The 12,309-nt window shown below is 54.5% G+C and overlaps 4 protein-coding genes across 4 annotated transcripts; 2 read left to right on the top strand and 2 right to left on the bottom strand.

Moving 5' to 3' along the window:
* Positions 1-212: 212 nt before the first annotated feature.
* Positions 213-2,487, top strand: J4E93_001737 (uncharacterized protein; the record flags this gene model as incomplete). Its single annotated transcript, XM_049339687.1, has 2 exons — positions 213-246; positions 470-2,487. 2 exons carry the CDS (start codon positions 213-215, stop codon positions 2,485-2,487), a joined length of 2,052 nt encoding a protein of 683 aa, XP_049203644.1.
* Positions 2,488-2,567: 80 nt separating this feature from the next.
* Positions 2,568-6,536, bottom strand: J4E93_001736 (uncharacterized protein; the record flags this gene model as incomplete). The annotated part of the gene is made up of 1 exon (XM_049339686.1): positions 2,568-6,536. One exon carries the CDS (start codon positions 6,534-6,536, stop codon positions 2,568-2,570), a length of 3,969 nt encoding a protein of 1,322 aa, XP_049203643.1.
* Positions 6,537-6,930: 394 nt separating this feature from the next.
* J4E93_001735 (uncharacterized protein) lies at positions 6,931-9,612 on the bottom strand (the record flags this gene model as incomplete). Its single annotated transcript, XM_049339685.1, has 3 exons — positions 6,931-7,881; positions 7,935-8,863; positions 8,916-9,612. The coding sequence occupies 3 exons, from the start codon at positions 9,610-9,612 to the stop codon at positions 6,931-6,933; spliced, it is 2,577 nt and encodes an 858-aa protein (XP_049203642.1).
* Positions 9,613-10,129: 517 nt separating this feature from the next.
* Positions 10,130-11,180, top strand: J4E93_001734 (uncharacterized protein; the record flags this gene model as incomplete). The annotated part of the gene is made up of 2 exons (XM_049339684.1): positions 10,130-10,291; positions 10,341-11,180. 2 exons carry the CDS (start codon positions 10,130-10,132, stop codon positions 11,178-11,180), a joined length of 1,002 nt encoding a protein of 333 aa, XP_049203641.1.
* Positions 11,181-12,309: the final 1,129 nt, after the last annotated feature.

Genomic DNA, 12,309 nt, shown 5'->3' with positions numbered 1-12,309 from the left:
TTGACGTGCAGCCATTATCTTGCCGATGGTTTACTATACTTCACATGCCACCGACGTGGAGCAGCATGTGGCTTGCTATGGGCAACGCAAGAGGTTGGCCATGTCTGGGCGATGAGGGGAATGCAGCCACTTCAGCATAGAGGAGCGAAGGTGGGAAGGCTTACTCGAGAGACGACTGGGGTGCCCCTAAATGCCTCGGCTCCACAGCTCCCATGGTGCCCACTGCCGCTAGCTGTGTGGTCAAACGTCACTAGCTGGCGACAACGGGGTGTCGCGGAAAGTTGATGAGTGGATTGTATCTGGTCAAGTCTCTCCTTTTGTCTATGCGAATACTGGACATCGCGCGGTTGTAGCATTTTTTTTATACGTTTCGTTGTTGCTCCAGATCTATTGGTTACCGGTTATGTCAGGTAATCTCGCGTCAGCCTGTAACCACACGGCGCAGCTTGCTGACACATTGCACTGCCAGTTCTTCCCTTTGCGCTGCCCGCCGCCGCAGCTGGTCTCGCGTATCTTAATGGCCGCCATGGCTTCACCTACGACTGGCCCCTCTTGTCCTCCTTCATCGGCAGCAGCATCGTCGGCGCGCAGCAGGAACGACGCGACACGCTGAACCTCTTCTACGAACTCGAGGCGCATGCCCACTCCTCTTCGCGCGCAGACCGTGCTTGGATCATCTTCCAGGGCAAGACATGGACGTATGCGCAGGCTTACGACGTCGTGCTGCGGTACGGGAACTGGCTGAAGAGCAAGGGCGTGGCGAAGGATGAGATTGTCGCAATGGACTTTGTCAACTCGGACGTCTTCATCTGGGTCTGGTTTGGCCTCTGGAGCATTGGCGCGAAGCCCGCCTTTATCAACTACAACCTCTCCGGCAAGCCGTTGGTCCATACCGTCAAGACGAGTACCGCGCGCTTGGTGCTGGTGGACCAGGAGAGCAGGGACAAGTTCAGCGAAGACGCGCTGAAGGAGCATGGCCTCACTCGCGTCCACCACGCAGACAAGGTCAAATACACGTTTGAGCAGGAACCGTCCGACGTCCCACAATCAGTCAAGAACCAGACACAGACTCCCCAAGCCGCCGTCGAAGCGGGCGCCGTCTCTGAGCCTTTGACTGCGCAGCGAAACCTCGAAATCATCTTCTTCGACGACGCCCTGACCTCGACCATCCTCACGCACCCGCCGACGCGCCTCCCCGACTTGGCTCGCTCCGACCAAAAGCGCAGCAGCATGGCCATGCTCATCTACACGTCCGGCACGACGGGCCTGCCCAAACCCGCCGTCATGTCCTGGGGCAAATGCGGCGGCGGCGCAAAGTTCGCCGCAAGCTGGATGTCACTAAAGAACGACATCGTCTACACCTCCATGCCCCTCTACCACAGCTCCGCCTCCGTCCTGGGCGCCTGCGCCGTCCTCCGCGCCGGCAGCACAATCCACCTATCCAAGAAATTCTCCCACAAGACTTTCTGGCCCGAGATCCGCTCCTCACACGCCACAATCCTGCACTACGTCGGCGAAACATGTCGCTACCTGCTCTCGGCGCCGCCCTCGCCCCTCGACAAACAGCACCACCTCCGCGCCGCCTTTGGCAACGGCCTGCGCCCAGACGTCTGGGAGCCGTTCAAACACCGCTTCGGCATCACCACAATCTACGAATTCTACGCCGCAACCGAAGCCCCCGGCGGCCTCTTCAACTGCTCTTCAAACTCCTTTTCCAGCGGCGCAATCGCCCGCAACGGCCTCCTCGCCAACTTCCTCATGACGCGCAAACTCACCCTCGTGCGTATGGATCCCAACGCCGATCCCCCGGAGCCCCTTCGCGACCCCAAAACCGGTCTTTGTCAAATCAGCGACTACAACGAACCCGGCGAGCTACTCGGTAAACTGGATGCAGACAATATAAAAGACGGGTTCCAAGGCTACTACGGCAACGAGAAGGCGACCAACTCGAAGATTATTCGCAATGTCAAGACGAAAGGGGATGCGTATTTCCGGTCTGGCGATCTTATGCGCTGGGACGCGGAAGGCAGGTTCTGGTTCGTTGATCGCATTGGCGATACGTTTCGTTGGAAAGCGGAGAATGTGTCTACGGCTGAGGTATCGGAGGCTGTGGGCAAACACGACAGTGTTGCCGAGGCGAATGTATACGGCGTTAGTGTTCCCGGGCATGACGGGCGCGCGGGGTGTGCGGCAATTGTGTTTGAGCAGGGGGTTGGTGAGGTGGGGGAGAGGCTGCTTGCGGAGCTGGCGCAGCATGTTAAGAAGGAGTTGCCCGCGTTTGCGATGCCTGTTTGGATTCGGGTTACCAGGGAGATGCAGTTGACGGGGACTAATAAGCAGCAGAAGGTTGAGTTGCAGAAGGAGGGGATTGATCCGAGGGTTGTCGAGGAGAAGGGGGATACGTTGTATTGGTTGAGGGACGGGACTTATAAGAGGTTTACGATGGAGGACTTGAAGAAGATCGAGGGCGGGAGTGTGAAGTTATGAGGACATCAGAACGGATGCTGTATTGCGTAAGATATGGGTTGGGTAGATGTAATGATAGATGATATCGAGATTGTTCCAAGTTACTTGGCTGCTTTCCCCTTCCGCGTCTTCCGTGGTTTCTTCGCTGTGGGCTCCTTGTAAAGCTCATCTTCTTCCTCTTCCTCGACGCTGGCAGTCGCATATCCATCCTCCTTTTCAGCCAACGACACAGGCTTACTTGCAGCCTTCCTCTTCTTCCTGCCTGTCCCGCCAGTAGTCGTGTCATGCGCAGCTTCTGCCTCTCCACCTGCAGTCGCCACCCCATCTCCTGTCTCTCCATCCTTCCCCGCCAACCGATTCAACGCAGCACCCAACCTCTTTCCAGCTGCCCCTGTACCCTTCTTCTTCCCACTCGGCCCGCTCTCTGCATTCCTCACTCTCGGCGCAAAAGCGCCAGCCCCGACACCCCCCTCAAAGAACCGAGTAATATTCGCCTGCGTACCCTCCTTCTCCCTGCGATTCATATCCTTGATAACAGGGACAAGCACCTCATCCGTCCTCTCAGGACTCCATCCAATCTGGGAACTCAAGAAAGAACGCAAAGCAGCCAGATCGGGGACGCCCCATTGGAACGGCTCAGGGTCACTGTCAACCTCGGGATGAAGGTAAGCTTCCGCTACGCGTGGGTCGGGAAATCCTGGTGGTAGGAAGAGCTTGGTAGCCTGGTTCTTGCGGAACCGTTTTCGGAACGGTTTCTTTGCGTCTTCTTCTTTCCTGATAGTCCCACTTTGGACGCCATCCCACCATGTTCGGAAAGACTCTAGGTCTTGGAACTCGGAGAGGATTTCAAGCGCGGTTACGGGCCCGATGCCTGGAATGCCTGTTGTGTAGTCGCTGCCTAGTAATTGGGCGATTGCAATCATCTTCTCGCGCGTGAGGCTGAATTCATTGGTGAGGTCTTGGGCGAGGTAGCATTCGACAAATTTGGCTGCGTTGAACATGTTCTTGTAGACACGCGTACCACCGAAGAGGAAAGTATCGGAGTCGTCGGTCACGATACCGTCCACAAGGCCAAGTGTGACTAGTTCAGCGCATTGCGCTTCGGCTTCCATAGGCGCTGTGATGTACGGCAGTCCGAACAAAGTTAACAAGTGCTGGCACTCGGATATCATGGTCTGGGTGACTTCATCCGCATCTCTACGGTCTTTCTTTTGCTGTGCGCGGAGCTGTTTGAGCTCGTCATCGAAATTGACCCTGGCTGCAGTGTTGTTGGACAGTTCTTGAGCGAATCGCGCATGCTCTTCTGCTTCTTTCGCTAAAGATGCGAAGAGTTCTTCGTCCTCGGGATCAGAGTACTGATCTGAGTCGTTACCTTCAGGCATGTCTAGAGGTGCGCTGTCATCTGCTACGCCACTGTGAGGGACAATAGGCTTTGTCAGATCGTCTGGACCTTGCAAAGGCGATAGCTCCCTTGGTGGTCGACGTGGTCGTTCCTGGCGAATGGGAACGTCTTCAAACACTGGCGATGGTGACTTTGGTTGTACAGCTGCTGTTGCAACAGCTTCGCCCTGCATAGGCACGTCTTCAAACTCTGGAGATGCCGACTTCGTAGGCTCAGTCACATCGGCTGTCTCTGTTTGCATGGGTACATCCTCGAACTCTTCAGACTCTTCGGATGAAGACCTTGGAGGCTGCACAACGGTTGGCTCTGACTTATCTCCACTGGTGGACTTCTGCTGTACATGTCTTTCATCTTCAGGCTCGCTCTCAGACCAATCCACTGGCTCATCATCAGAATCATCCGCAAATGGGGTCTTCTTCACCAAACTAGGATCTTGGCGGGGAGGCGACTTCTGCTGCGGAGAAAGCGGTTTAGGGGGCTCCGCCTTGACTTTGTCAGCGAGATCGCCCATCCTCAATTTGGTATCCTCAACTGGAACGTCTTCCATCTGTGCATCAGCCTCGTCGTCTGAGTCGATTGCAATCACTTGGTCCTGATTTTGGCTAGCTGGCGCATCTAAATCAATAACTTCTTTGGTCTCTGTCTTTCGAAGGGTTGGGAGCTGCTGGAACTGGAATCTGGACTTCTCCTCCTGACGTGCTTCTTCCCACTGTTCCTTCTCTTCTTGCCGTTGAGCATTCACTTCTTTGGCAATATCTCTTTGGCCGCTGAACCACGGTGGAAGTGGCGCAGCATCCTTCTTATCTTGCCCATAGTCCTTTTCGAAACCGCCTGCGTTGTCTTCTTCGAGCTTGTCCATTTTCTTCTTGCCTAAAAGAGAGTTGCCTAGGTTGAGTCTTTCGAAGGGTAGCGGCCCGTCAAAACCGGCAGCGTTCTTCGGCTTTGGCGTAGACTTGACAGCGGGTGCTGGTGCTGGGCCCTGTTGTGTAAATGACGACGTCCTTGGTTTAACTGGGCGTTTGGACTTCCGAGACTCCGCTAGTGCAGCCTGTAAGTCCATGTCCTCTTCGCTGTCGCTTCCTTCAAAAGGTCCTTTTGGAGCAAGCTTGTTACTGCGTTGATTGGCAAGCCTTGCGATAGCCATTCCAGAACCCTTCGTTCCAGCGAAAGGATTCGCTTCAGCAGCACGCTTCTGTTCAAAAACTTCACGCACCGGATCGTCGTCAGATTCTTCAGCAACCGCTTGCTTCTCGGGCTGCATTGACAAGGCAATGGCTTGCTGTAACTGCTCGTTCTCGACATCATCCCCTGCATCATCCACATCGTTCGCACCGCTCATCGGAACGTTCTCCCAATCTTCCTCTTCTTCGTTATCGTCCGCAAGGAACAACGAATCTGGATCTTGGTTGACCGGCGTAGCCCTTTGTGGTTTAGACTGTACTGGCTTCTCTTTCCTCGACTTGTAAAGGTTTCTGCGTCGTGTCGCAAGCTCGTTCGCGATGAACTCACGGCCCTCCTTCTCTTGGGCGCTCAAGCTCCCCTTGGGCTTTGGCAGCCTGTTCAGGCCCTCGATTGGGACGTCCTCGAAGTCTTCATCGTCCTCCCATTCTTGTTCTTCTTCAGCAGGGCGCTCTGGTAGGTCCACGTTGATCGGCTTGTGAGCTTTGCCCTCTTCCTTGTTCAGCACAACTCCGAGGGCCCAACCGCCTTCCACTCCGTCGTTCTTGACAAGAACATACTCCCTATCTCTCTCGCCCGCAACGCGATTGAACCCGCCTGCGCCAAATGCATCGTCGTTCATCCCGTTGAGGTTCATCAATCGCTGCGTAAGTTCGTTACGTTCGCGCACACGCTCGATTTGGAACTTGGAGAAAGCCATCCTGTCTGGAAACATTGCATCAAGCTGTTCTTTTGAGTGTCCCATCCTGAGTCGACTTCGTAGCCTGGCTGCGTTCAAGATATTGTACCTATCAGCCGGAGGCAGGCTCTGGAAGAAATGACCATCGAAGTCAATCTTGGAGAAGTCGTAGACGTTGATATCTTCACCTCTGTCAAATTGACGTGCGTACTCCTCCAGCTCTTCGAGCGACATGACTCTGGGATCATTTGCAGCCCCCATTTCTGACATGGACTTGCCCAGGTCTGGAAGGTGATATTGGTCCTTCTTCTTGAAGGTGCGATTCTCTGTTCGCTCTTGGGGCGTCTGCAGAAGTTCCTCCGCATAGACCAGATTGTCGGGTATCTCTTCCTCCTGTTGCGATGGCTCCTCTCTTGGATGCTTTGCAGCTTCCTTCCGCCTCTTCTCTTCTTCCTCAGCAGCCCTCTGCATTTGTATAGCCAGCAACTTTCCAGCTGTCCGGACCGCATCTTCTCGTCTACCTTCACGTCGCGACTTGCGGTTGTTGATGGTTTGTCGCTTCAGCGCCGGTGCCCCGCCATCGAAGACGAAGACGGGCTTGATGCCGATGAAGAGAAGCTTGCATACTCGGCGAAAGAAACCGACAATATGGCTGTTCCGTAAAGCGTTTCCTTCCTTGTCGCGCACGGCCTTGAGGAACTGGTATATCCAGATGGAGGCATCGACGGCGAGGCGCTTCTTGTTCAGCGTTTCGATCTTGATCGGCCGCGCGCAGGGCTGCAGAACGGTCCAGAGGCCAGTGACACCCATGGTGCTCTTCTGGGGGCGTTGTCCATCTGTTTGGAGGGGTGGAAGTGGTCGTCGAGTTGATTTCTGACAGGCGCAGGCTGCCGTGTGATCGCGCGTTTAGAGCGTGTTCTCGATGACGACATGCCAAGCCTGCCAAACGCGTCTGTCACGTGCGTAAGCGCTAGCGTCGTCGCGAGAGCATCCGGACATATGCGAGATGTAAGTCTTAGGAAAAGATGGAAGAATCATTATGAGGCGAGATAATTAATGATGCTAGACCACGCCTTCATACACACTGTCTACGTTTTATACGGCTTTCGCAGCCTTAACAGAAGTGTGTCATAAGCTGAAGATGAATAACTTTACCATTAATATTGTTACATTCTAATCTAGGTATAAGGTGAAGGAAGGCAATCTATAAACCCTGCCCCTCAAGACCAAGACCCACTCCAACATTTCGCACTTCATCTCGGTCTTCCTCGTCGTCCCCAAAATCTGCTGCCTCGCCATGATCCTCAGCATCTTTCACACCAGCATCGGTGTCGCCAAACATGCCTCCTTTATGCTGCTGTCTGCGCCTTGAGACGTCTTGACTTCCCTCGCCATCATCCGAGTCGTCGAAAACCCTACTTTGCTTTCTTCCCGTAGGGACGTCTATAATGTCGCCGCTTGGTCGGAACTCGAACATCGAATTAGGACGATCGTGACTGAATGGCGAATCACGGGGACGAGCTCTGAGGGCTGTGGAGTGTGTTGTGGCTTGAGGCGACATAGCGGACCACCATCCACTCAATCGTTTTCCCAACGATGGACTGTCGGGGGTGTCTGGCTTCTCAGCAGTGTTTGCTAGATCAGCTGGCGCGTTCTTCTTTTTACGCGCGAATGTAAGACCAAGAGGGAGATTCACGGGCGAGCTAGGCCGCGATGGTCCTGCAGTGGAGGAGGACTCTGATTCTGAAGCTGGGTATAGAGCCTCACCGTCAGGGCCATCGCTCCCTGTGCGCTTGAGCAAGCTACGAAGGTCTTCTTCGCTGAGAGTGTTGACAATGTCGTCATCGCGTGCCCCACGAGGTCTGAATCTCCGTCTTCCTTCCTGAATGGCATATTCCAACTTGGCACGATTCGCGATGAACTTCAGCTTGGGGAAAGCCGACTGTTGCCCAACATGTATCATGCGTGCTAGTCGCTCTGGGGTTGGGTCCGTGAGGATATACAAAAAGTCTGAAGGTATGGACTTGGGCCAGATGGTAATGGTCCCACTGAAGCGTTGCAGCCAAAGTTCACTCCAGTCCTGGCCTAGTGGTCGCGGTAGAAGCTCGAGATGGCGAAGCACCTTTAGCCATTTGTTGAGATCGAGCTTGAGATACTGAATCAGTTGATTAGCATGCGTATTGTAAGTCCGTTGTGTGGCTGACGTACCTGCTCTGTGGCGGAACCAAGGAAACCACCTCTCCATCCGCGTCCACGGCGATGGGTGACAGGCCGACCAACCGAGCCACGAGATGAGAAGAAGAAGATATTGATATGAGGGTTGACCTGGCTAACGATTGAAAATCGGACGTTGAAGTGGAGGTTCAGCGCTTTGAGTGGAATGTCTGTCCGGAGACTTCCATCCTTCCACTTATGTCCAAAAGAATAGGGTGAAAGAGTGCCGTCCTTGTTCTTTTTCATCAGGACCACTGGGTTGAGGATTCCAGGGACGGCAGCAGATGCCAAAACTGCTGACCAGACAACACAGTCGGGAGCCGTGATGTAGTTGGCTAAGATGGTCGGAGAGTGGGGGTCGGAGGGCACACAAGAGACGTTCAGTATACGTCCAGTCCTTTGATATGCCTCCTTGAACGTCAGACTGCCACGAGTCATCCAGGCGCACTTCTTTGCCCAATCGACGCTGTCGAATCTCGCTCCAGTCTTGTACCATCTCTTTGACCATGTTAGGATGCCTTCGTGGCAAGCCGTGATGCGATGAGCCAGAGCGGGTACGAGCAGTTTCTTGAGTTCGTCGTCGGTCCTCGTGCACAGTAGTGCAGCCACGAGAGCTCCACCAGATGTACCAGTAATGACTTCGGGTAGCAGTTCGGCGTCCATCAAAGCCTTGGCCACACCGAAGTGGTAATATGCAAAGGTCGCTCCTCCAGACAGACATAGCGCAGTGCGACCAAAGTTGCTGCCGAGGTGTTTGAACAGGGCGCGCTTGTTCTCTGCATCGAGCTGCGTGGTTTGTAGGAGGAAAGTGAGCGACGTCTCGGCTTCGTCGACGAATTTCTGGACGAGGTCTTTGGTTCCGTAGTACGTCTCGCTGTACAGTCGGGGGTTTTCAAAGCCTACGAAGTTGTTCTTCATGGAGGCTAAATGCGACGTTAGATGTGTTCTGTGGCGTGGAAAAGACGGGGCGCTTACCTTCTAGGAGCGCACGAAGGTCCTCGACAGCCGTGTGTTGGCCTTGTGAGGCTTTTGATCCTGGCCCGCTCTTCTCTTCTGCTTCGGCCTTTTCGCGCAGTTTGACCATCTGCTGGTGTACTCTTGCAATCGTCTTGCTGTCGTAATAGGCATAGTCCGCCTTCTCCTTCCACGACTCGTTGCCCAGGTATGCGTCGAGTTCCTTTGCGCCCTCAATCCACTCTTGGTAGGATCGCGCATCCTGCAGCCGCTGCCGTAGTCTCTGCCGTGTGCCTCGCCATGTAATCCAGTGCTCGTATAGGTATATGTACAGGCGAGTGAAGACGTAGGCTATGCTGAGGAAGAACAGCCACCCCAGCACGACCAGGAGCAGGGGCCACTTGAGCAGCACATAGACGAAGCCTTCGCGCGTCTCGTCCTTGCCGCGTCGCGGGGGCGCCTTGCTCTTCTTGCGCCGCTTGACGCGCTGGTGGACCGGCCGCCAGTCGTTTTGGGCGGAGATGAAGGTTCGATCGGGCGGCAGAGCCGTGAGGTCTTCGGTGGATGGTGAATTCTCAGGCGCAGCGAGGGCTTTCTCGAATTCGATAAAATGGTCTTCTTCGACGAAGTCGTTCGCGTAGTCGGGCAATAGGGTGAAGTCGAAGCCCGTCGAGGAATATGGCTCGGGGCCATCCGTCTTCTTGTCTACGTCAGCCATGAGGGGGAGAGGCGTCGGGTGTAAATCGCATCGTCGAGACGGTTAGGGGAGACGACTCAGGTGATGTCAAATGGGCGAGTTGGCATGTGAGGCTCGAAGCTTCGGGTGCTAGCCAGTACGTCACAGGGCCCAGGCCGCTCGGAACCCTTCCGCCGGTAATGCAGAATTGTGCATCAACACCACGTCTCGCCGACACCAAGCCCTTGCCGACCTGCGAGGCATGCGACCTCGACGCAGAACACTCCAAGCCGTCGTCCGATCGCGAATCCTCCCGCCCCCGCAATGGAGGCCTCGCCGCTGTCTGATGACGCTGGCCATCGAGACGTCTTGCGATGATACCTCGGTCGCCATAGTGGAAAAAGAGACTCGGCACGGCCGGACGACAGCGCAGTTGCATTTCCACAAGAAAGTGACATCGGACAATGCCGTCTATCAGGGCGTTCATCCGCTGGTGTCCCTTCTGTCGCACCAAGAGAACCTGGCCATGCTTCTCCATGAAGCTATGCGCTCTCTGCCGATGCGCGATGGAGAGATTCCTCCGGAAGATGCGCAAGCAAGCACGGTCGATCTCGCGACACGAAGGCTGCCTGATTTTGTGTCTGTCACTCGTGGGCCGGGCATGCGCAGTAATCTCTTCACGGGTCTTGATACCGCCAAGGGACTCGCTGTAGCATGGCAGGTACTGCGCGAGCTTCTCTCTACGGACTTGCTGCTGATGCCGACACTAGAAACCTCTCGTTGGAGTCCACCACATGCAGGCTCATGCGCTTACGCCACGCATGGTCAGCGCCCTCGAAGCCCACACCGAGCCTGAACACAGCGCCATCTACGATTCGACGTCGATACAAACCACGCCAAAGTTCCCCTTTCTATCCATCCTCGCCTCAGGTGGTCATACACTGCTCATACACTCAGCGTCTTTGACGGACCACCGCGTGCTGGGTTCTACAAATGACATTGCTGTGGGAGAGTGCTTGGACAAGATCGCTCGTGTAGTGCTGCCTACAGAGTTGCTAGAAACATCAAAGAGCACCATGTATGGAGCGCTCCTCGAGGCATTTTCGTTGCCCGATCGCTCCCGCAAGTCAATGTCTGGCGACGCTTCAACCCATGTAACGAAGCCACCAACTTATTCAGCCAAGACATACTTGGATGCTCATGGACACCTATACGATTGGTACGAAGTTCCTTTGAATCATGAAGATGCCATGCAGAAGAGCGCGACAAAATGGGGCTGGGCACTCAATCGGCCCTTGACTAAATCAGGCGGAGGTGTCAAGATCAACAGTCTTGAGCTGAGCTTTTCAGGTATCACGACAATGGTTGAGCGCATCGTTCGGTTTGGCATGGATCCGGTCACTAGAAAATTCAACAAAGCCGAGCGAACGGCGGCAGACGTTAGCCTTGAAGAGCGCATGGATCTTGCACGCGAGACCATGCGCGCAGCTTTTGAGCATGTCGCTTCCCGAGTAGTTCTAGGCTTGCAGACTCAAGAAGATACTCTAGCCGTGCCTGCGGTTGTCATGGCTGGTGGCGTGGCTGCCAACTCGTTTCTCCGGCACATGTAAGTCTGCCTGCAGTAGCGAGAACACATAGTTTCGTCGACTGGGATGCTAACGGCTGTAAGACTTGCGAAGACGCTTTGCGCCCATGGTTATCCGGATGTTGAGTTGCATTTTCCACCGCCCAAATTCTGCACCGACAATGCTGCAATGATAGGTTGGGCTGGTCTTGAGATGTATGAAGCGGGTCACGTCTCCCCACTCAGCATAAGGGCAATACGCAAATGGCCCCTGGACAAGCTGTTGGATCCCCCGGCGGACGGGTAAAACTTTGACGTTACATACCACGTGCATGCAGCACAAATTGTGCGAGCATTCCTCGACACCTCGCCAAAACACAAAATATCAGCTGGTGTCTGCATTGGCTTCTTCATCAGCCAGGCTTGCATCTATCAAGACCACGTCGGCTACCGGCAGGAAAGTGTGGCTGGTTTCAAGCAGATGCCACACTGGCTGAAATGCTGCCAAGGAGGTTATCAGTACGAGTATCTACAAGACTGATCTCGTCTTGTCTAAACATAGATGATCTGGAGCGTAGATGGACTGCATGGTACCCTGGAGTAAGTCGCTACCAGCTTTCACCTTTCCCAATGCGAGTGTTGAAATCCTCGCCTGCCATTTTAGTCTGGACAAGAAAGCGCCAAGCATGTCCGCCTCCAGACCAGGCGAGGACGGTATACAGATAACGTTTTGAATACGTTGGGCGATGTAGAGCTGGATCCGTCTTATATGAAGCTGCAAGGGCATTGCGTTAGCGACCCCGGACTTCTCGGTTGTTCGCATGCATGTCACGATCACATCAAATATCCAGCAATTAGCCAAACAACGTGCACTTTAATTCTGCCGACGGTCCCACGTTTCGCCAAATCAACGCTCTGTAGAGCACGATTTATCGCTATATTTAGGCATTTCCAGGTCATGCCACAGCTGTACCCGACGGCTATCTGGATATATTGCGCTGCGAGATCGAAAGCACGACCTAGAGCCCGGAACCACAACTATCAAGCATCGCTAATGCAATGTCTGGAGTATCGCACACGTGCAAGCGATGTTCCGTATGGCACGATGGTGTCTAGGCTCGTATCTTTCATTTACAGACAGTATCGTCGCTTGTGCGGTCAGGCCGGCCAGAATG

This window comes from Alternaria ventricosa, assembly GCF_023758065.1.
Source record: "Alternaria ventricosa strain BMP 2768 chromosome Unknown scaffold_2, whole genome shotgun sequence".
NCBI lineage: Eukaryota > Fungi > Ascomycota > Dothideomycetes > Pleosporales > Pleosporaceae > Alternaria > Alternaria ventricosa.
The sequence above is the reverse complement of the archived record's forward strand: the minus strand, read 5'-3'. Positions and strand labels throughout refer to the sequence as shown.